This window comes from Acomys minous (genome assembly GCF_964271855.1).
Source record: "Acomys minous genome assembly, chromosome: 16".
Lineage (NCBI taxonomy): Eukaryota > Metazoa > Chordata > Mammalia > Rodentia > Muridae > Acomys > Acomys minous.
The window spans coordinates 21,614,994-21,638,396 of record NC_140498.1 but is presented as its reverse complement, the minus strand read 5'-3'; the positions used below and the strand labels follow the sequence as shown (position 1 = coordinate 21,638,396).

At 53.2% G+C, this 23,403-nt stretch overlaps 1 protein-coding gene across 1 annotated transcript in view; it reads left to right on the top strand.

Moving 5' to 3' along the window:
- The window catches only part of FLT4 (fms related receptor tyrosine kinase 4), a 44,523-nt gene extending 21,481 nt beyond the window's left edge, over window positions 1-23,042 (top strand). The window contains exons 9-30 of the mRNA XM_084763364.1: window positions 33-187; window positions 282-444; window positions 1,584-1,710; window positions 2,780-2,888; window positions 3,737-4,099; window positions 4,426-4,572; window positions 4,672-4,803; window positions 4,947-5,053; window positions 5,350-5,485; window positions 5,967-6,071; window positions 6,300-6,413; window positions 6,591-6,679; window positions 6,818-6,965; window positions 7,381-7,475; window positions 7,857-7,979; window positions 9,304-9,415; window positions 10,947-11,046; window positions 12,563-12,668; window positions 13,418-13,566; window positions 15,076-15,196; window positions 16,825-16,910; window positions 21,181-23,042. Coding sequence (XP_084619490.1) covers window positions 33-187; window positions 282-444; window positions 1,584-1,710; window positions 2,780-2,888; window positions 3,737-4,099; window positions 4,426-4,572; window positions 4,672-4,803; window positions 4,947-5,053; window positions 5,350-5,485; window positions 5,967-6,071; window positions 6,300-6,413; window positions 6,591-6,679; window positions 6,818-6,965; window positions 7,381-7,475; window positions 7,857-7,979; window positions 9,304-9,415; window positions 10,947-11,046; window positions 12,563-12,668; window positions 13,418-13,566; window positions 15,076-15,196; window positions 16,825-16,910; window positions 21,181-21,379 — 2,986 coding nt within the window. The 3' untranslated portion in view covers window positions 21,380-23,042. The remainder of the gene's footprint in view (window positions 1-32; window positions 188-281; window positions 445-1,583; window positions 1,711-2,779; window positions 2,889-3,736; window positions 4,100-4,425; window positions 4,573-4,671; window positions 4,804-4,946; window positions 5,054-5,349; window positions 5,486-5,966; window positions 6,072-6,299; window positions 6,414-6,590; window positions 6,680-6,817; window positions 6,966-7,380; window positions 7,476-7,856; window positions 7,980-9,303; window positions 9,416-10,946; window positions 11,047-12,562; window positions 12,669-13,417; window positions 13,567-15,075; window positions 15,197-16,824; window positions 16,911-21,180) is intronic.
- Window positions 23,043-23,403: the final 361 nt, after the last annotated feature.

Below are 23,403 nucleotides of genomic sequence, written 5' to 3'. Positions count from 1 at the left end.
CACGCAGCTTCTGAATTTCCCTCCTCTGCTAGGTACAAGGACAGGAAGGCAGTGACTGGGCGCCACAATCCACACGCTCTGGTGCTCAAAGAGGTGACGGAGGCCAGCGCAGGCATCTACACTCTCGCCCTGTGGAACTCTGCAGCTGGTCTGAGGCAAAACATCAGCCTGGAGTTGATAGTGAACGGTACAGACTGGAAGGCTGGGAGAAGGGATGGGTAGGGAGGAGGGCCTTGGGGGTAATGCGAGCCAGCTGACTGGCTGTTTGCCTACACCCTCAGTGCCTCCTCACATCCATGAAAAAGAAGCCTCCTCACCCAGCATCTACTCCCGCCACAGCCGCCAGACCCTCACCTGCACCGCCTATGGGGTACCCCAACCTCTCAGTGTTCAGTGGCACTGGAGACCCTGGACACCCTGCAAGACGTTTGCCCAGCGCAGCCTGTGAGTATGGCCCCCACCACCACCGCATGCCCATTCGCCTCCACCACACGCAAGATCTTACCTCAACCATGTCATCCCTTCATAAATGAGAAAGCAGGACCAGAGAAGGGAGACAAGTTTCCCTCGCTCAAAGCTGTAAGCAACAGGGCCTGCGCACAGGCTGAGCCATGCTCCCTACACCCAGCTCAATGTCAGAAGGACAAATGGAGCTGGGTGGGTGTGGTGGCATGTGCCCGCATCCCAACATATCTGGGAGGGAAGAGTATCAGAAAAATGACGGTCATCCTGGGTTACATAGTGAGCTCAAAGCCAGAATAACAACAACAACAACAACAACAAAACAAAAGGGACAGAAGAATCTGGAAGAACAACAATCTGGGCAGAGACAAGTCAGGCACCCAAGGGACATGACAGGAGGAGGGCGCCAACATTAGCAGGAACTTTAAAAGCATTAGGGAGCCAGAGATGGGCATTCAACAGCTAACTTGACAGGCTTGCTGTTTAGCAAAAAGATTCTTACCAGTGGCAAGTTAGGGAATGAACTCAGGACCGGGCAGGAAAGGAGTCTAGCCCCACCTGCTGGCCTAGGGCCCAGGGCTCCGTAGCAATCAGTGGGGAGACTCAGAAGTGGCCTGAGACAGCCTAAAGAACGCAGGGCTCTTCAGGGACTCTTGTGAGTCCCACAGGCTCACCCTGCTCCCTCCAACTTGGCCCCTTCTCGTGATTCATTATTATGCTCTGTGCCGAGTGACTGGGTCCTGGGATGTCCCCTCCGCACTCCTCAGATAGAGGCAGCCAAGATCTTGTCTTGCCCCGTACCAGCCGAGGGCTGCCTAGGGGCACTAGCATGCCTAGGAGAGAGAGGGAGAAACAGCTGGGATGGGGGTTCCTGGGGCAGAGTGGTGACTTGCGGTCCTCCTGGGCCACATCCAAGGTGCGCTCTGCAGGAAGGCACACAGCAGAGGTCGGCCAGAGAGGTGCCTGGGTGAAGGAAGGATTGCAGAGCCACGACAATGTTCCAGCCCCGAGTTGCCCTTGTTCCCAGGACTGATGGCTGTCTCTTACCCACTGGGGGGGGGGGGGGAGGCGATGTCTTGCCTGTCCTTATTCCTAACCGTATCCCTCCTGGTGCACGGCAGCCGGAGGCGGCAGCAGCGGGACCGCATGCCACAATGCCGAGACTGGAAGGAGGTGACTACTCAGGGTGCCGTGAACCCCATCGAGAGCCTGGACACCTGGACCGAGTTTGTGGAGGGGAAGAATAAGGTACAGATGATAAAGGGAGAGAAAGACCCAGCACAGACAAGCCCTGGCAATGAGAGTAAGGAAAGCGCTCCCTCCTGCTTGTGCTCGGTTCCCACCTGGCCTGCAGAGCTCTGGGGACTGCAGCTGACGCTGACGTGCAGGTGACTTTTCCTGCCCTCTCTGGACCTCAGCTACCCTGCCTGCCTGTGAGCCGGGCCTTTCTTAGACAAGGACGCTGAGCTCCCCGAGAGCCCTCAGCTGCCCACAAGTCCCAAGGCTGGGAAGGGATGGGGCTGGGGGCTGACTAGGTCTCCATAGGAGGTTGGTGAGCTGCTGACCAGGAGGGGGAGGGGGGACTGAACAAAGGCACCCACTTCCTACAGTCACTTCCTGTTTTCCTACACACCTCCAGAGCCTCTTCCTGTTCCAGGCCTGGCCAGGAAGTGCCCAGCTTGGGGTTGGGGGGGAGGGGGTCTTTGGATGGTAGGCAGGGCCTATGGATCTCTCTCCTCCCCTATTTTTTTTTCAAACTTTGTGCTCCCTGAGGGCAGATTTTTTTTTTTTAGACTCCTGGGACACCTCCACACATATACATAGACACATCTCCTCCACTGCCCTGGACCTTGAAGAAGTGCTGTATGCCTTCAGACTAATGCGGGCACATCACGAAGACCTCGAACAGTGGCCAGCTACTGACCTTAGGCCACAATTCAGAAGTGGCTGGCCCTGGTGTGAATTTACAGTCTGAATTTTAACCCTTGCTAAGACAGGCCCAGGTGCCAAACTGGCTTCTGACCCCTCAACAGGGCCACAGACTGAGACATGGCACAGTCCCCCTGGCCCTGCCTATGAGCCACTTTCCAGCCTCCGACACAGCCTAGGCCAGCTGTCCACACATTGTTTCTTGGCATTTTCGAGGTGCTTTTTTTTCTACTGCCAAAGACCTTGCCCCATTGTTCCGGGCTGTCTCTAGACTTTGGTCATTGCCGACACAAACCTCAGTTTCCCCATTGCTAGTGGGCACAGTGGCCTCTTTTGAGAGGGTGAGGATTGAGTAAGCAATGGAACCTTGTGCCTCTGTTCTGAGTAGACGGTGAGCAAGCTGGTGATCCAGGATGCCAATGTGTCAGCCATGTACAAGTGTGTGGTCTTCAACAAAGTGGGTCAGGACGCGCGGCTCATCTACTTCTATGTGACCAGTGAGTAATGAGACTGTCCCCAGGGAGTACCACTTCCCCTAGGCAGGCCTGGGTGCCAGGAACGACCTCAGTGAGTTTCTGATGACCATAGGAGCACCCAGCCCTTGGGACTACCACCACCATCACTCCAACTCAGAGTGGAAGAGATAAGTTTAGGGATGCTCAGCCTATAGACTGGGTGCTGGGACAGTGGGATGGAATGGTACCCTCTCTGCCCTCCGCAGGGATAAATCCCACCCTTTCTCAATTTAGAGTCCTGTGGTTCACGTGTGCGTTTTACAGTAGAGAGAAGTTTCCATCGTTTATTCAGATCTGCAAATGGGTTAGTAGCCTTGAGAAAGCCACGTGTCACAGGCGACATTTACTGGGTCCAGGAGTGTGGATGAAGTCACCTGAAAGGGCAGATCGAAATCAGGAGACTGGAGCTAGCAAAAGCCCATAAAATCATTCCAAGGAAAAGCCAGGGTCAGAGCATGATCAGTAACAAAACAAATCAGGGATCTCCCCGGGTCTGGGGATGAGAGCCTGGGATCTGTACTCCTCCTGGAAGTGAGCGGGTGAGTGGGTGGGCAGCCCCCTGCTTGTGGCAACGGTAGGAGAGGCAGAAAAGTTGGCAAGCAGAAGTCTAACCTCCAGAGGTGAGCCTGGCTTCCAAGAGGCGGTGGCTCCTTAGATCAAGGAGGAGAGAAAAGAAAGTGGGTTCTAGTCAATGTGAAAACCCGGATACACACTACGTACATCCCTGATGGAGAACTGAGCGCGCTCCAAGGTCAGTGGTGAAGAGGGAGACCCACACTGCCGCAAGAAACACGGAGACAGTGTCACTCAGGTTCCCCTCTTCTCCTCAGCCATCCCGGACGGCTTCAGTATTGAATCAGAACCATCTGAGGATCCCTTAGAAGGCCAGTCGGTGCGCCTCAGCTGCCGGGCGGACAACTACACGTACGAGCATCTGCGCTGGTACCGGCTTAACCTCTCCACGTTGCACGACGCTCACGGGAACCCGCTACTGCTAGACTGCAAGAACGTCCACCTGTTCGCCACGCCCCTAGAGGCCAACTTAGAGGAGGCGGAGCCCGGGGCTCGCCACGCCACCCTCAGCTTGAATATTCCCCGAGTGGCGCCCGAGCACGAGGGTGACTACGTGTGTGAGGTGCAGGATAGGCGCAGCCAGGACAAGCACTGCCACAAGAAGTACCTGTCCGTGCAGGGTGAGGTGGGCGTGGCGAGCCAGAGAGGGCGGGGCCACGTTTCTCAGGCTTTGCAGCTTCTACCTTTGCACCCGGTCCAGCAGAACCCTGAGTGGTCGCGTCACACGCCTGGGTCTTCAGACGCAGCCCTACTGTCCCACCTAACTGTAGAAGTGCTCAGTCCTTCGCACACTCAGTCCCTGAACCTTCAGCACCATGCCCACCCAACCAGTCTCACCTTGCATCTGCCACTACCCCTATCCTACTAACAACCCGCACTGCCACATCTCGAGGTACCCTCTTGGTTTCTGTGCCTTTATTTCATTCCCTCTCCATCCCTGCCCTAGCCCTGGAAGCTCCTCGGCTCACACAGAACTTGACCGACCTCCTGGTGAATGTGAGTGACTCGCTGGAGATGCGATGCCCGGTGGCCGGAGCACATGTGCCCAGTATTGTGTGGTACAAAGATGAAAGGCTCCTGGAAAAAGAGTCTGGTAGGGAATGTTGCCTAGTGTGATGGGCGGGGTCCGGAGGTCTGCAAGGCCGATGTCCCTATGCCACTTGAGCTGGCACCTTCATCCTACCCCTTGCAGGAATTGATCTGGCAGACTCGAATCAGAGGCTGAGCATCCAGCGCGTGCGCGAGGAGGATGCGGGTCGTTATCTGTGCAGTGTATGCAATGCCAAGGGCTGTGTAAACTCCTCTGCCAGCGTGGCAGTAGAAGGTGTGTCCCCGCCTGGCCTCTGTTCGGGCCACCTCACACACCCAACTGGCGCTTTCTTGTGGCGGCTTAGTAAAATAGTACCCAAGTACTTCCTGTTGGATCTAAACCCCTTCTCATGCACCCCCCGCTATCTACCCACCTAGGCTCTGAAGATAAAGGGAGCATGGAGATTGTGATACTTATTGGCACTGGTGTCATCGCTGTCTTCTTCTGGGTCCTCCTCCTGCTCATCTTCTGTAACATGAAAAGGGTGAGGGTTCTCCCCCTATGGAGGTTCTCTCCTAACGGGGCTCCCCATATTCCCAATCCAGGCGCATCCCAGCAAAGCCCTTAAGATTCCCATCCCGGTTCGCCTGTCAACTTCCTCCCCTGAGAATCCTCCCCATCCTTCCCATGCTAGGCTCCAGACGGAGCAGAGGTTGCCTGTTGGCCTGTCCCCTCCTTGACTGAGAACCCATGAGCAAGTGCCATTTGTCCTAGACAAAATGCACCCAAGCCACCGTGGTATGTCCAAATCAACGAGCTGTCTCCACCCCCACCCCCCAGCCTGCCCACGCAGACATCAAGACGGGCTACCTGTCTATCATCATGGACCCCGGGGAGGTGCCTCTGGAGGAGCAGTGTGAATACCTGTCCTATGACGCCAGCCAGTGGGAGTTCCCCAGGGAAAGGTTGCACCTTGGTGAGGCCAGCACCCAGCCTGCCCCGCCCAGCACGCACTGCCTGGCAGAGACGGCTTCAGCTGCCACCGGGTCAGACAGTTAACAGAAATCCTCCCCATTCTCAGAACTCGTGCCAGGATGGCCCTCCTGGTCCCCATCTGACCTGACCAGTTCCAGCTGGGCCTGAGTCCCCAATAAACCACAGCCAGGGCTCCCAGTTCCCAGGCCCCCGAGGTCATTTCCTGCTGCTCTGAGCAGGGTGGACCTGTCCCACCTGCCTAGAGAGGATGCTGGGGCCTTCCTGTCTGCCTCTCCTTTCGGTGCTCCAAGCTTTCCCTCCCTAAGACTCCACTCCCTGTCCCCTTCCTGTTTGGCAGAAGAGGCTTCCACTTTCCTCCTGCCTCAAGCTCTTGGGACAGGTCACCCCTGCTGTCTATCCTTCTCCATCCTCAGCCCCCACCCCTGTACCACTCACCTGGAGCTGGCCCCCTACCTCCACAGGGAGAGTCCTAGGCCACGGGGCTTTTGGGAAGGTGGTGGAAGCCTCAGCTTTCGGCATCAACAAAGGCAGCAGCTGTGACACCGTGGCCGTGAAGATGCTGAAAGGTATGAGGCTCACGGGTAGAAGGGGTTGTGCAGCTTGGGGAAGGTCAGGAGCGAACCCCCTACCTCTATAGGGTCAGCAGCATGTTCTAGGGACTCAGAGCAGCCCACACTCCCAGCACCAGCTCTGAGCATGCCTTTGCTAAATCAGTATCTAAGGAGGTTTGAGCAGATTGAGGGAAGTACCCAGGGCAAGTTTGGCATTGTGCTATGCCTCTATGTTTCCTCCAGAGGGCGCTACTGCCAGCGAGCACCGTGCCCTGATGTCAGAGCTCAAGATCCTAATTCACATCGGTAACCATCTCAATGTGGTCAACCTCCTAGGGGCGTGCACGAAACCCAACGGTATGGAAATGAGATACTCTGGACACTGCACTCTCACTACGGGTGGGAGGAGCCGTAAGGGTCCTGGGGTGGGCTTGTGTTGGAACCTGGCAGGGAGCAGGAAAGATGGACCATAGGAGGCAGAAGCTGAGCCGCTGGCATCACCGAGTGCCTGGCTTCTGCTCCGTGTTGCTCTAGGCCCTCTCATGGTGATCGTGGAGTTTTGCAAGTACGGCAACCTCTCCAACTTCTTGCGTGCCAAGCGGGAGGCATTCAGCCCCTACGCGGTAAGTCAGCATCCCAGCCTGTTTCGGGAGCGCAGTCAGAGAATGGGGGGCACCAGGTTGGCTGGGGATGGAAGTCCGAGGCGCCGCTGGGGCGGGAGGCGGGCTACCTTGGACCAGTTTTACACTTCCCTTTGGCAGGAGAAGTCTCCGGAGCAACGCAGGCGCTTCCGCGCGATGGTAGAAGGAGCCAAGGCTGATCGGAGGAGACCTGGAAGCAGCGACAGGGCCCTGTTCACACGGCTCCTAGGCAAAGGAAGCGCGAGAAGAGCCCCCCTTGTCCAAGAAGGTAAGAGTCTAACTTCCGCTTGCCAGGAAAGCCTCTTGATTGGCACGCAGAAATAACCTAACCTGTGGCCCTCTGTGCTGGGGCTTCTACGGGAGAATTGTAATGCGCTCTGCTTTAGAGAGGAAGACACCCCAGGGGCAGTAAATGAAATTTAACTTGGGTATCACAGGATAAACAGCAGTGCATTGCGGACAGGGTCAGGGAAGGGTACAGAGGCAAATAGCGAATACAAAAGTGGGTGCCCCAGAGAGCATGAAGGTAACAGGTATAAACAGGGTGCGCAGTGTCTGGAGTCTCAGGGGTCTGGCCAGGAGAGCTGTGGTCAGGGTTGGGTGCACAGATGTTAAACTTCGGAGCTGAGATGGAAGATAAGCTCTGGTCCAGGCTCCTCCTGAGCTCCCCTCCTTCCGTGCAGCTGAGGACCTATGGTTAAGCCCGCTGACCATGGAAGACCTTGTCTGCTACAGCTTTCAGGTGGCCCGGGGAATGGAGTTCCTGGCTTCCCGCAAGGTAGGTCCCCCAAACCTTACCAGGTCCTTTTCAGAAGAGAAGTGTACACACCTTTTGGCACAGATATGCCCAGTTGTCATTTTTACTCTGCTTTGTCGGCTTCAGTTTCACTTCTGATCTGTCCCACTTTTGGAGGAAACTCAGCCCAAAGTGAGGAATTCGCTTGCCCCAGGTCTCCAAGCTAAGCCGTGGCCATGGAATCAGCCTGGCTGGCTCCCTAACTCACTGCACTGTTCTTGGTTCCGTGGGTCCTCTGCCATTAATCTCTCTCCAGATGAACAAGATGCAGGCAGGGCAAGATATACCCTAGGGCCCTGGGCTAAGATGTCCCCCTGGGGGTTGAAGCTAAACTCATTGCCACCTCCATTTCTTCACCCCTAGTGCATTCACAGAGACCTGGCTGCTCGGAACATCTTACTGTCAGAGAATGACATAGTGAAGATCTGCGACTTTGGCCTTGCTCGGGACATCTACAAAGACCCCGACTACGTCCGAAAAGGCAGTGTGAGTGCCAGCCATGAGGAGCAGGGGATGCAGGCTGGATGGGGAGGATGAGACCACAGACCAATCCTGGCTCAGAGGGACAGGAACCCTTGGGTCTGCCAGGCTTTGCTCAGCTACAGGGAGACTTGCTGTTCCTTGGAGCTCCACAGGTGTGCTGGTCACGTGTCTCATCGTTGTGATGAAACATGCGACAAAATCAACATCCAGTACATCATAGCGTAGATGTCGTAGTTTCCAGAACGGGAGGCTGCTGCCCATAGGGTATCAGTCAGGAAAGAAAGTGTAATGAATGCTGTACTCAGCTCAGCGTGGCTTCCGTTTCCCTATGTCTGCCTGGTTTTTCTCCCTCTCTTCTTTTTCTCCTTCTATTCAGCTTGGGACCCAAGCACATCGACTAGTTTCTGCCCACATTTAGGCTGGATCTTCCCATCTTAATTACCCTCTCAGACAGGTCCAGAGACAGTGGCAGGGCTCCCTGCAGAGCTCAGAGAAGAGTGCTTGAGTGAATGACCAGAGCTGAGTAAGGGGTTGTGCCAGGGAAGGAAGATGGCTGGAGATAGAAAATGGTTAGGATGAGTTAGGGTGTGGTGTGATGACCACCTTGCCGAGTGACCACCCTACAGAAGGCTTTTGTCCTTCATGATGACTCACAGGTGTGGGAGGCAAATGCAGGTAGGGAGCAGATGTGCATGTCTTGCCCAACCCCCAGGATGTCAGGAGAAGGCACTGGGAACACTGGGTTAGAGGCAGACGCCAGTCTGGAAGGGCTCTCAGATGAGGGCATAAGACAAAGGAAGACAGATGGTGGGGAAGCATCTAAAAGCTTGAGGGAAGCCAGACATGGTGGCACAGGCCTTTAATCCCAGCACTCGGGGAGGCAGAGCCAGGCGGATCTCCATGAGTTCAAGACCAGCCTGGACTATAGAGGCACAGGGCAGCCAAGGCTACATAGAGAAACCCTGTATCGAAAAAAAAAAAAGAAAGAAAGAAAGAAAAGAAAAGAAAAGGGGGTAATAAGTAGGGAGAGAGGAGACAAAGGATGAAAATACCTGGACACAAAGGATAGCTGTTGGGAAGAGAGAAGGGGAAAAATAAAAGGGGAAGAGAAGGGGAGAGAGAGGTAGAGGGAAGGGAGGAGGAGGAGGGAGGAAAAGGGAGAGAGGGAGAGAGGGAGAGGGATGAGGAGAGGGAGAGCTGGGTACCCAGGACAACTACAGGGAAGAAACCTTCAATCTTCACAGAAGAAACTTGAGGTTGTGGGTGTCCTGGTGTCCAACCTTAACCCTCTCTTCTCCGCCACGGGCATCTCTTTCTGCCCACACAGGCCCGACTGCCTCTGAAATGGATGGCCCCCGAGAGCATCTTTGATAAGGTGTACACCACACAGAGTGATGTGTGGTCCTTTGGAGTGCTGCTGTGGGAGATTTTCTCCCTGGGTGAGTAAAGAGCAAGGTGCCCATCCAGGAGAGAAGAGGGGGGGGGTCACTTGATCTCCCCCGAGGGCTGGTCTCACAACTGTAGCTGTGCATGGATCTATTAACCCAGGGCCTTGTCACAGAGAGTCCACCCACTCACCTGTCTCAGCCCAGCCTGGCCCAGCTTTCTAGAGAACTTTGCCTCCAAAGAGGGCTCCCTTGGCAACGCTTTGATGTTGAGCAAGGCAAAAAAAACTTTGGTTCGCATAGCAGCCTCTTCACTCACCATGGGTCCCTCAAGGGAGTTCAATACTCACTCAGTGTCTTGATCACTATTCTCTTGCTGTGAAGGGAGGCCCTGACTAGGGCAAGTCTTACAAAAGAAAACATTTAATTTGAGGTTTGCTTCCAGTTTTAGATGGCTAGCCCATTATTATCATGGCAGGGAACCCAGCAGCACGAAGGCAGGCATGGCATTGGAGAAGTAGCTGAGAGCTACATCTTGGTCCTTAGGCAGCAGACGCAAAAAGAGACTGGGACCTGGTATGGGCTTTTAAACCCTCAAAGGCCACCCTCACTGACACACCTCCTCCAATAAGGCCAGACTTCCTTACCTTTTCAAATACTTACCCTCTCTGGTTCCCAAGCACTCAAATATGGGACTGAGCCTTTGAGGACCATTTTCACTTGAACCACCACATCCAGTCACGCGTGCTTACACAAACCCCACATGGCAGTAGAGGCCCCATGAAGGGTAGAAGGGACAGTGAACAAAGCATGTCACCAAATGGCAGCCACACTAAACACTGTTACTAAAAACAGGTGCAGGAAGATTCAAGACAGTCCCGGGGCCCCTGGGCGGCTGGGTGAGCCAAAGGGAACAGGAAGGAGCTGAACCACATAAAGAGGGGCTAGAGAACAGCTCTGTGGGCTTAGCACGCATCGGGACACTCGATCCACATATAAATGATTAGAGAGGTGGGGTAGAGGCAGGTAGCCCAGGAGGAACAAGGGGACACCAGGCCAGTGGTCCTCATGAGTTGAAAATAGCAAATTACAGGCAAGATGATCAGGAGACACCGACAGACTTTGTTGAACAGGTTCTGTAAGGCTGCATGCCCATCCTAGGAATCAGCCCCCTAAGTGCACATTGACTATGTGGATGCTCATGGTACCCTACCAGAATCCGGGGCTGGCATCTTCTTGGCTATTCTAGAAGCCAACAATCCCCAGTGATTCTCCTGTCTCCGCCCTGCTTGAATCTGGGGTCACAGGCACGTGCCAGCTTCCCAGCTTTGTTACATAGGTGTTGGGATCAGAACTCTGGCTAACTGCTGAGATATATCCCCAGACCCGTTCAGCTTCTTTTAGTTAGATGAAGGTCTAGAACGGGGGAAGGAAGGAGCTAGCAGCCAGCCCAGCCCCTGGGTAGAGACATCATACTGACACCGGTAGCAATGAAGAGAAGAGGAAGGGACACGATGGGCTAGGCTGAACAAAGGGCAGCTCCCCAGACACCACCACCACCCCCCCACTGCCTCTCTTCCATCAGGGGCCTCTCCATACCCTGGGGTACAGATCAACGAGGAGTTCTGCCAGCGGCTGAAGGATGGCACGAGAATGAGGGCCCCAGAGCTGGCCACGCCTGCCATGTGAGTCTCCTGGCTGGCCACTCAATCGTTGGGGGCCAGGCACCGAGAGAGAAGTGTGGGGTCTTGGGGAATGGGGGGAGCAGAAGACTGTGTCCACGGAGAACGGCATCGGGGCAGGCAAGGGGATGCTCAGGGGAAGAGGGTCATGAAGTTGTGGGGAAAAGGATGGTACGCAAGCCCAGGAAGGAGAGCAGGCAGGCGCGAGATGGCACAGGGGCATAGCATACGTGGTTGTCACTGTCTCACTCCAACGCTGATCCATCCACTCTATCCACTAACATGCCCCCCCAATCCTGGACCTCACTACTGTGCCAGTCCCTGGAAACCCAGAGCCCGTAAAGCAGGCCAGGCCCCAGGAGGATGCCACACACACTCTGGGAGCACCCAATGAGCACTAGAAAGTCAGGTGATCGGGAGAAGAGAGGACATTGAGGTGACACTGGAGGGACTGAAGACAGGACTAAGAATGATGAGGGACAGGTGGCATTACATCTGAAGTGGAAACCGCAAAGTGTGAGGGACAGAAATTTAGTCCATTGTGTTCCTATGACATACTGGACACTGGATGCTTTCTAAGGAAAAAAAAGGGTGTTTGCTCAGCTCAGTTTTGAAGGTTCAAGAGCAGACATCATCTCTCCCTGTCTACTCAGCTCTGCTGAGCTGACAGCTCTTCTGTCTGCATCGTGGTAGAGCAGATGGCGGCAAGCACAGAGCACATGAAAGGGACAGATCACACAGTAAGGCAGGAAGCAAGGGCCCACCCCTCAAGACCAGCATTAACCCACTCATAAGCCCCCTTGATCCTGCAGTGTAGTAAGAATTCTGGAATTTTGGCTCCTTTAAAAAAGCACAGAAATAATATAAGAATATGTTTTTGTTCTAATCCCAGGTGTGGGGATATAGGGCTGCTTTGCAGCAGCTGACTATGATTTGCCTCGTGCTCTAGCAGAGACATGGCTTTTCCAGCTGTAGATAGTGTCTGAGAGTGTGTGACATTTGGAATTCTGGGAATTTTTCAGAGGGTATATGAATGCCAGATAGGTGGTCTATAGGATGGTATATAAAAGCCCTGATAGGTGGGGTTGGGGGTTGGTGGTCGTTGGGGGTGAAGGGTTGGCTGCAGTTTGTTAGTAGCCATGCTCAAAGAAGAAACAAAAAAAAAAAGAAAGAAAGAAATTAGATTCAAGGATCTATAAATCTCTCTCCCCCCCCCCCCATCTTTCTTTCTCAGCTGTCTAGTGATAGGGGGTGAAACTGGGGGCATAAAGGGTGGGAAAAAGAAGAACCCACAAAGTAGCAAAAGGTCATGCACTGCAGTGAGCCTCGTCTCTGAACGGCCCGTCACCTCAGTAGTGTTCAACCTCTGGGTGAAACTCCCATCACATGAATCTTAGGGGGACACGCTGCCTATCCAAACTGCCGTAGTGGTCCAGGGGATACAGGAGTGATGGGATCGGCTGGTGGGAGGGTCACGGTGCACTCAGACCACAGGTCAGCAGCCACCTGTGCCCCACAGACGCCACATCATGCAGAGTTGCTGGTCTGGAGACCCTAAAGCGAGGCCTGCTTTCACCGAGCTAGTGGAGATCCTGGGGGACCTGCTCCAGGGTGGAAGCTGGCAGGTGAGCTCCATCTTTGTCCTGTTCTGCCACAAGCAACGGCCCTATCCTGGCTCCCTGCCTTGTCTGTCTTTCCAAGCCCCTCTAAGCCCTGGTCACCTGTCGCTACTAAGCAAGGGCCACACGTGTCTGGGCCTGTCCTCCCACTACCCGCAACTCCATCTCACTCAGCATGAAACTGGACAAACACCACCCGTGTCCTCTCTAGCCACCATACAGATGGCCAGGGGTCATCTTTGCCCACAAGGAACCCCAGGCTGGTCCACACTGAGCCTGCAAGGCAAAGCTGTCCTCAAAACGATGGTAGTGCATCCCTTTATACATGCCTTTACCGCCTAGCACCCACTGAGTACCAAAACACTGGACTTGTACGCCCTCCATGCCTCCCTTCCCGGAGGTACTTCCTTATGGTAGCAGCTTGGGGCTGGTACCTCATGCTCTAGGAGCTGAATCCAGGATGCCCAGTGAGGCCCATCCTATCCTACTTTGCCTGGACCTGGAAGGGCTGTTGGAAGAACTGAGCAAGGCCGGCTCAGCAGGCATTTAGCAACCTCTATGCTTGGCCTTCTGTGAGCATTAAAGTATTCTGGGGCCCAGTGTGGCCTCACTTAATTCTCAGAGCACTCAACCACATACAGCCCATCCTGACCGTACGGCCCAGGTCAGGACCACAGTAGTCCTGGGTGTAGCTTAAGACTGAGGGCAGGCTTGTGATAGCCTCTGACCCTGGAAACTTCTCCCATTTCTTCCAGGAAGAGGAAGAGGAATGCATAGCCCTGCACAGCTCTCAGAGCTCAGAGGAGGGTGGCTTCATGCAGGCGTCCACCACAGCTCTGCACATCACCGACGCTGATGCTGAGAGTAGTCCATCCAGCGTGCATTGCCACAGCCTGGCAGCCAGGTCGGTTTCCCTCTCCCCAGGTCTGGGAATGGGTCTGGTGGTGACAGCCATTTGGAGATGACATATTTTATGAGTCCTCAAGGAAAGCAACTTAACAGTGACACCAGAGATCTCTTCCCGTGAGCATCTTAGTCCACCGTAACAAAATAACTGGGGCTGAGTACTTTATAAAGAAAAGAGGTCCGTTCAGAGTTCACGTCAGTGGAGATTCAAGAACATGGTGTCAGCATTTGCTTATCTCTGGGAGAGTATTATGGCAGATGGCATCATGATAGCAGAAGCACATGAATAAGAAAGCGTATCCTAAGCCAGGTGTGGTAGCGCACTCCTTTAATCCCAGCACTCAGGAGGCAGAGGCAGGTGGGTCTCTGTGAGTTCGAGGCCAGCCTGGTCTACAAAGGGAGTCCAGGACAGCCAAGGCTACACAGAGAAACCCTGTCTCAGAAAGCATATCCTCCAAAAAACAGAAAGAAAGCATATAGTAAGAACTGAAGGCAGAGGAAGTCAGAGTCCCTTGCCATCTTTTTTACAGTATCTCTTGAAAACTAACCAGGGTCCCAAGACAACTTTATTAGTCCTTTCTGAGGCTGGTGTTTCCATGCACTAGGCCCCACCTCGGTGCCCAACACAGGGGATGAAGCTTCCAGCACATGGACCCTGAAGACACACTCTAGCCATGTGCAAAGCACAGCAACCGGCCTCCTCCAATTCTCTGTGCTTCTGTCTCCTTCACCACACTCTCAAAGGAGCACCCACCTTGAGCACTTTTCCTTTGGGGACACAAAGTAGAGTAGACTGTATTTGGGCCAGGACCCTTCCTAGGGCACGATGGATGTTTTATTTCCAGAAAAATGTCCCCAGGACCCCTGGCAAGGCCCTAAGGACAGTGAGACCACACACTACCATACTCAGGAGTGAAACAGCCTATGTCTAGAATTTTGAAGCCAAGGTCTCTTACCCTTGGTGGTTTACACCCCTAGTATGTTGCGCCATCCGTGTTCTCAGCAGCATGACAGAGAGGCTGGGGTTCCAGGGTTCCTGACCCAGGGCACTGGCATGCCTTGGGACAGAACAGCAAGCTGGCCCTTGCCAGGCTGCTGCCACCATGCCCCCCAACAATCCATGCTCACTGACACTTGTGCACACACATGCATATGTGGGCAGGCCAGCCAGCGGTTAATAGCAGGAAGATGGCCATCCTGAGGAGAAAGCCATACCTGCCTCTCAGCTCCATGCCACTCTCAGCTTTGAGGTAACTACCCCACTGTCCCTCCTCTGCAGAGCCCCAGCAGTGGGCTCAGAGTCTCCTTACAGGAGAGACAGTGCAGTGCAGGGAAGGAGCAGGGAGGGCCATGCGATGGACCCCGCAGTAGGATCTGAGGACCAGTGCAGACTCTGGACCCAGGCCCCACCCATACTCTGCCTCTCGCTGGGTGGGGAAAGAAGCAGCCTAAGAGGTGAGGGGGGCTCTGAGTTAGTTCATCAGAACCTTCTGCGTCCTCCCGACAGATACTACAACTGCGTGTCCTTTCCTGGGTGCCTGACCAGAGGGATTCAGACGCCGGGTTCCTCCAGGATGAAGACGTTCGAAGAATTCCCCATGACCCCTACAACTTACAAAGCCTCGGTGGTAAGGGGAGGTGGGATGTGCACCATAGATGGGACCAAGGACAGCTCAGAGGTGGGGAACAGTGACAGAAAGGCAAGCAAGACTTCTAAAACAGTTTGTTTAATTTTTATTACAGTGTAAATTGCACATGTTAATGGATGCAATGACACTTCAAGTCATGCGTCTAGGACACCCTAATAAAACCCAGCCTCCCTTTATCCACCTCCTCTCCCTCTTCCCAACCTCTGTTAATGGCTGTTCTACCTCCAGGTCAACCATCTTTTAGCTTCTACATGAGAGGGCATGCCGTACTCACCTTTCCGTGTCGGCCTATTTCACTTCCCTCCAATTCCGTTCATTTCCTGCAAGCAGTGTTTTATTCTTCTCTGGGGCCGAATAAAACTCCATTGTGTACACAACTTCCTGTGCCATCCCCTGCTGACGGCACCTAGGCTGGCAGTCGCTTACCTACTGAGTCATACCACAGCACACGGGCCGGGAGGCGTCTCCTGGGGGTGGGGGGGGTGGGGGAGGAAGTCCTTGAAAACATCAAATCCAGGGAACAAGTTAAGTCCCTTTGCGTCTTTGAGTGCTCGCTCGCTTGCCACTCACTCAAAGCCGTCCTCTCTCGCCTGCTGGTCATTCTTACACGTGGCCTCCCTGCCTATTTTACCCCAGCGGCAGAGAAACCATGGTTTTTAAAGAGGAGGTGGGGGGAGAGGTAAGGAGGGGAAGGGGCGGGGAAGAGGGAACTCAGAACCTGTGAGACAGCTCAGTGGGTGAACCTACAACCTGAGTTCATGCCCCAAACCCCACATGGTAGAAGACAGTTGACACCCTCAAGTTGTTCTCTGACCTCCAGACACGCATTGTGGCACACGTGTATATTCATATATGTGCATATATATATATGAATGTTAAGGAGAGAGAGAGCTCATGTGTCATCAGCCTGGGCACCAGAGATAACCCTGTAGAGCATAAGTGTCCCTGAAAGAGGCTGTGGTGTGGAGAGCAGGAAGCTTGCAGGGGTCCAGTCAGCTGTGGACACCTTGAGCCCTCAGATCAGGTCACATGCAGTGAAGCTCTCTGTGAGGCTCAGCAGTAGTGCCCACTAGTAAGTAAGGGATAAGACTGAGCGCCGAGGCTGAGCTCTGGTGGCCAATGCCTCCAACCTCAGATCTAAGTCCATTTGGAAGGGGCCATGGAGCCTGGACCCAGTCAGGGAGCTGTGGCCGGAAGAGGGTGAATGAAGAGGTCATCAGGGAGGGGCCCTTGAGCAGACAACAGCTACCTACGCACACATCTCTATTTGGGACAACTCTGAGATTCCAGTTCCTGCTGGACTCAGAGTGATGAGCACATGCTAAGCCTATTGTTTGTCAATCTGGAGGGTCCCACGGGCCAGACACAGCCCCACTCTCCAGGCCTCCACCTCTCAGGCCACAGCTTTTCCCTTCATGTCAGATATTTGGCGCCTCTGCACACTCTGATGAACCAGAAACACTTACCTAGCTCAGTTCCCGTGGGTACAAGTATAAAGCCAGCAAGACTCAGGTTGCTAGACACCTGACCGACCGGGCTGGGATGCAGCTGCCCTGCAGGAAAGCCTGACATGTGGTCCACAGGCTTGGCCGGTTTTCTCCCCACAGGATAACCAGACAGACAGCGGGATGGTGCTGGCCTCGGAAGAGTTTGAGCAGATCGAAAGCAGGCATAGACAAGAAGACAGCTTCAGGTAAGGGCCTCCAAAAGTGGGCATGCCGTCCTCAGGAGGGTCCTGAGTGGGAGCCCACTGAGGCAGCCGGGGCCTGGTGGTGCTCTTGCACTCTTACCCAAGAGGTTTCTGCACTTTCCTGTGTTCTTCGTGTGTTCAAAGTGAGTGTCTCTGAGGCACAAAACACTGCCCCACCCAGTGCTGTGCCCCACGACCCACACTTCCGTGTGCCACCAAAGGGGACAATGACTGCCATGGAAACTCAAATCTCCATTCACCCTTAAAGCAAACAAAACAAAACAGGCCAGGAGCAGGGGCACACACCTTCAACACCCACACTCAGGGAGGCAGAGGCAGGCAGATCTCTGTGAGTTCGAGGCCAGCCTGGTCTACAAAGTGAGCCCAGGACAGCCAAGGCTACACAGAGAAACCCTGTCTCAAACAAACAAGCAAAAACAGTTTCTTGAGGAGCCAGAATGAAGGCTCTCAGCTCGTGCCTGTGACGTACCTGACAGAGTCTCTTCTGTGCATGTCTGTGTATATCTGTGTGTGTGTGTGTGTGTGTGTGTGTCTGCATGTGTGTATGTCTGTGTGTCTGTGTGTGTACCTGTGTGCATGCCTGTATCTGTGTGTGTGTATCTGTGTCTGTGTGTCTATGTATGTATGTATCTGTGTCTGTGTGTCTGTGTCTGTGTATGTTTATGTGTCTATGTGTGTATCTGTGTCTGTATGTCTGTGTGTGTACCTGTGTGTGTCTGTATCTGTGTATCTATGTGTGTCTGTGTGTATGTATGTGTATTTGTTTTTGTGTCTGTATGTGTGTCTGTGTGTGTCTGTGTATGTAAGTGTGTGTCTGTGTCTGTGTGTTCTTGAAATATCATGCTGACCATAGCCAAGCCTGAGCCACAGCAGGTGAGTAAGCTGGGGACTGTGCCATAAAAGCAATATGCCACTCAGACAGTAAACAAAGGAGAAAGCTAAGCCCTAACAGAGGAGAAGAGCAAAGATCTTGGCACAAGTGTGAGACCCCAGAGGCAGCCATCTTGGGAAGGCATTGCTTCTGACAGGGCAGTGAGCCGGAAGGAATTGCTACTTGGTGGTGAGGAAAGTAAAGTTCTAGAAGATAATGCACCCACAGGAGTAAAATAATGTCCATAAATCAGAGGAAGAGAGGGAGGGGAGAGAAGAAAAGGGAGGAAGGAGAGAACGTTTGTTCATTGCAGAAACTGCACCTCATTTGAACAGCAGCAGAGGGCGCTACTGTTCGCACAGGTTTCCCTGCAGCCGCATCTTGAGGAGCTATTAAGTGGGCAGGTGTGTTTATCTGGCTCCTGAATTTTCTCCAAACTCTTGCGCAGACAGTTGACAGGGAGGAGTCTACAGGGAGAAAGAGAGAAACCAGGTCCTTCCCACCTGTTTTAACCCTTGGGCCACACTCTTCCCGAGGGGAGTCTACTCTTCCTCATCATCTTTTCAAGCGGCCAATCAGGATGCAGCCCCACACTCTGCAGCGCCTCATCCCTCCAAGCCTATGGGGCGGGCTTGCATTGAGCAGCCTGAGTGCAGGCAAAGTGGCAGGTTGGCTGTTGGTGTTGGTGTAAAGCAGGGCTGGGTGGGAGCTTTGGAAAAGATGTGATCAAGGGGACCTGAGGTGATTTCAAAGATGGGGTCTGAAATGACACTTCTGACTGAGGAGACCTAGGAAGCCACTGGTCTTGGTTTATCTCCCACGGCTCAAACAGAAAACGTGAGCCCGGGCGACTTAGAATGAGCAAAACTGTAGTTGACTTATGTTCCTGAGGGCTGAGAAGGCTGAATGCATGGGGCTGGGGTCTTGAAGGGTCTGTTTGGTAGCGTGGTCTCACAGCAATGGTAAGAGTGGGGTGAAAAGGGATCCCAGGTTTTAATGACATCGGTTCATGCAATGGAATCACCTTGTCACACAGTTGTTGACAAACACACGGGACTGGCTTTCTGGCTTATGAAGCGTGAACGATTCGTTGAATTCATAACCTTTGCAGAGGCTAAACCTGCTACTTCTGGTGTAGGAAAGTCCAGCATAAGTAATCACAAAGGGAAAAACACTTTCTCTCCGTACGAAGTTACTGCAAATCTAAAACAGGAACACAGCAGGATGCTCAGTGGTTAAGAGCTCTTTCTGTCCTTGCAGAAGGCCGGGCTTTGGTTCCCAGCACCCTCATGGCAGCTCACATGCATTTGCAACTCTAGTTCCAGAGAGTCTGACGCCCTCTTCTGGCCTCTATGGGCACTTCACACTCAGGGTACATACGCACTAAATAAAAATGAACACACCTTAAAACACAACATGCCAACGAGAATAAAATATGTGAAGAAACAAGCATTGCCACCGCACCAAAAATCAGACGTCTAATATCTCAGAATAGAAATGGGCAATGTGAAGACAGGAGATGGCAACACATGAGAGAAAGGGAAAGATAAATTATCTTTAAAATGAAGGCCAGGATACTCCAGGAAAAATATAAATGGCCAGATGTACAACTGAAGAAATGAAAAGAACCAAGAAAATGAAACTAACCCAAATAAAAAATATAAAAAGATCAGAAAAATAGGTGCAGAAGATGAGCAGGCGAGGTGTGGTATGTGTTAAATTAGAGTCCCTTAAAGAAAGTGTGGGCAGTGCGTAAATTCCTATTTGCCTTAAGCTTCTGAGGCACGAACAAGCTTTTTTTAAGTAAATAAAAGAAGAAATGAGTCTACTTATTAGAAGTATGCCTGAGGGCTAGAGAGATGGCTCAGCAGTTCAGAGTTCTTACTGTTTTTCCAAAGGACCTGAGTTCTCTTCCGGCACCCCCATGTGCCTGCTCTTAACTTCAGATAGCTCCAGCTCCAGGGGCTTTGATGCCCTCTTCTGACCTCTGAAGGCACTGTACCTTTAACATACATCATACACGCACGCGTGCACACATACACACACACACACACACACACACACACACACACACATTTAAAGTTTTGATTTTAAAAATTAAGTGTACCTAAGTAGATTGACCTAGAAGAATAAACTCTGGGATATTTCCTATTAGAGCAATTTAGTTTTTAAAATATTTTGGGAACAGGAGATGGCTTAGTAAATGCAAGCACTTGCTCCTAGGCCCAGGGTCCTGAGTTCCAACCTCAAGACCCACATGGAAAGAGAAAGAGAACCACGGGTTGTCTTATAATCTCCACGTGCACCCCTTTCTCTCTGTGTCTCTGTTTCTCTTTCTTTCTCTTGCTCTTCTTCCCTCCCCCTCTCTCTTACACACACACACACACACACTAAATAAACAAATGTAAAAAAAAAAAAAAAGACCAAGTTACTAACGATGAACTGCCGGTGAGCCACCACATCTGCCCGACTTTTGCTTTTACATGAGTTCTGGGAGTCCAAGCTCTGGTCCTCATACTTGCACAGTAAGCACTTCATCTACTGAGCCAATTCCCCCAGCCCCAGAGCTAGAATTTCATCCCAAGAGTGACAGAAGGCTCTTGGAGGGAGGTGGCAAGAGGGGCCCCTGATGTCACATTTAACTGAAGGATCTCTCTCAACACCTCCGGGAAGGAAAGTGAGAGATAGAGACATATGCCAAGAGGAGTTCCTCTGAGTCGACAGTGATGCTTACCTAAAGTAGGAGCCTGGATGCAGGCACGTGTCAGCGGAGGCATTTTTCGATTGAATGGAGGGTCCCTGGATGGACTGACTATGAAGGCTGGGGGCAATCAGGGACCGCAGTCATGTGCTTGGCTTCAGCTAGCGAGAATAAGGATGCCGTAGCTGTCTTGGGAGTCCACTGCTTCAGAGTGGGCAGTGATCAGGAAAGCTGTGTTATGCCTTAGATGCTTTATGGTGAGGTAAGAAGAAAGTGGTGGGAAACTAAGCATCCTAACGAAGCAAGTATCAAATTTTCAAACAGGACTTTTCACTAAGGGTCCTGCACCTCCCGGTAATGGGCAGCAGAGGGCGCGATTCTTTGCTAAAAAAATATCCTCTGCTAAATTCACCTGCCCTGGGGGAGTAGGTTCACTTGGCCTAAAGAAGCAGAGTTGAGGGGGTGAAGTTGGCCATTTCCATGGCCCTGGGTCCAAGCTTTGAGTAGGAAAATGCCCTTCTCGGATCAGAGCTGTCAGCTGTGCGACTGATGTCAAATCTGTGTGCGTCTCAAAGCCTCGAGGACACACCATGCTCTGCTTGTGTCTACTGATTCAAATCAAACCCTGACCCAGACTCCTCTCACTTTGCTTATTAACACCATCTTCCTTGCCTTGGCAGCTGTAAAGATCCTGGCCAGCACATGGATATTCCCAGAGGGCACCCTGACCCCCAGGGGAGGCGTCGGCGGCCCACCCAAGGGTCACAAGGAGGCAAGGTGTTTTACAACAACGAGTATAGGGAGGTCGCCGAGCCATGTACAGAAGGCGACTGCTGCCCGTCGGCTGGCCCCCACTTCTTCACTGACAGCAGCTACTAAGGAAACACACGGCAAGGCCTCCTGCCCCTTGCTGAAACCCGGAGCTGACAGCTGGGCTGGAGGGACGTCCCCAGCAGAGCAAGGCTGGAGGCCCAGGCTGGGAGGAGATGTTTTCAATCCCCCCTCCCCCCCCCACACACACACCCTCTACAGCCTCTCTAGCCAGGAAGAGTCAGATTCACACACAAGGGCTCCCTTGAACTCGGCAGCGTCCCAGGAGGTCATCCTCACCCCCACGTTCCGTTGCCCCGTAACTCGGCGTTCACAGACACCAGCTGTGGAATAAGCACCCTGGCAGAGAGCCCTTCTCCGGCACCTACTTTCCTCTGCCCGGTGGATGACAGGGTTCTCGAAAGGAAGGCACGTGTCTGAGAGTCACGCGCGCGACGGATCGAGGTCCAGTTAGACCAGTGCCTCCGCGTCCTCGCCCAGTGTGACCCCCTCCACCCACAATCCCCAACTTCCAACTGTCTTCGGGCTTCTCCTGGCCCCTCCAGGGGCTGAAGAGAGAAGATCGCGTTTCCATCTCAAAAGCCTGGAGGGAGAGGGATGGAGGATGGGGTCCTCTAAACAGCTAAGGAGCTCATGGCGGCTGATCACAATGGAGCAACACCTCTGCTCCTTAGAGTTAAGAAGAACCATTTTTTAAATCCGAAGACCGGGTGCTGTGGTGAAGGATTTGCTCATCAAAGACACAGGTGGGAGAGAAACCCCAACAACTGAAGGGTGGCCGTAACATGCCGGTCACCCCAGCTCTCTCTCCATCTCCTGAAGGCTCCCAGGCTCCACCTGCCTCGCCGAGAACCTGAGAATCCAGCTGCTGCTCTCTTCCCTCTAAAGCCAGAATCTGATTATCTGTGGGTTCCAACAAGGAAAGGCTTTGGGGGGGGCGGCTGCCACAGTGAACTGTATGGCTGCGGGGGGAGGGGCACTCAGCCATCACTCCATGTTCCCAGGACCCTGCCTTCAATTTACCCTATACTTGTACCTGACACTGACACTTAAACTGCTCAAACCTTTCTCCTGAGAGTCCCCTCCATGGAACCTGGGCCCCCCCCTACCCCCCCCCCCCGCCCAGAACCACACCACCCTACCCCACTCCCTCCAGCCCAGCTCACACTGCCCAACCATCGCTACCAAAGAAAGCCTTACGAACATGAGTCCCATCCGTTCCTTGCCCCATCCCAACAAGAGCGCTTGCAGGACAGGCGACCACGCAGCAAGCAGGGGCTTGCTTGGCAGACCCTCCCTATTAAGTGTCTCGTTCTTCAGTGATACGATGAATGCATGTATGACTGTAGTCTTCTTTGCGCCCTGTGGACCCCACCCCACCCCACCCCACCCCACCCCACCCCTCCGCCCCGTTCCTCCACATCTAACCTGTCTGTGGGATCGAGTCTCAAGCTTGCCTCGTGGAAGTACGTACAGAGACTGTTCTGTCAGAGGACCAAAGGCTACAATGGGGCTGCAGAGCCCTTCTCAACCCTCGCCCGCGTGTGTATCACCTGTCTGTGTCTCACCTGTCCTGACTTGTAACTACACACCTACAAAAATGTTCTGGGGAAGAAAACATACTCTGACCTTTTAGGCAGTGTTCTCTGAAATGATCTAAGATATTTAACAAAAGATAATAATAAATTTGATGCCAGTCTTTGAGTTATAATGAATGGATTCTAAGTAAACTGTCTGTCAAATCCTGACCTTAGCCTTACAACCCCCAAAGGCCTCTGGGTTCAAAGGAACATGGTGTGGTCTCCCTGACAAAGATGCCTATCAGCCCAGACCCTCATCTGTTCCTAAGTCAGAGCATATTCCCAAAACCTGCCAGCAGAGGGCGCTAAGGAGACACTAAGATGCTTGCTCAACTTTCACCCAGTCTGTCACTGCCAGCTTGCTCCAAACAGGTTTTCCTAATACTAGTTCACTTATAAAGAAAAGCAGTGCTCTCCTGTCGCCTATCAAAGTCACATGTTGCCCCCTGCGGTGGTAGACATGGGAGCTCAGCTCCAGGCAAGTCCTCTGCA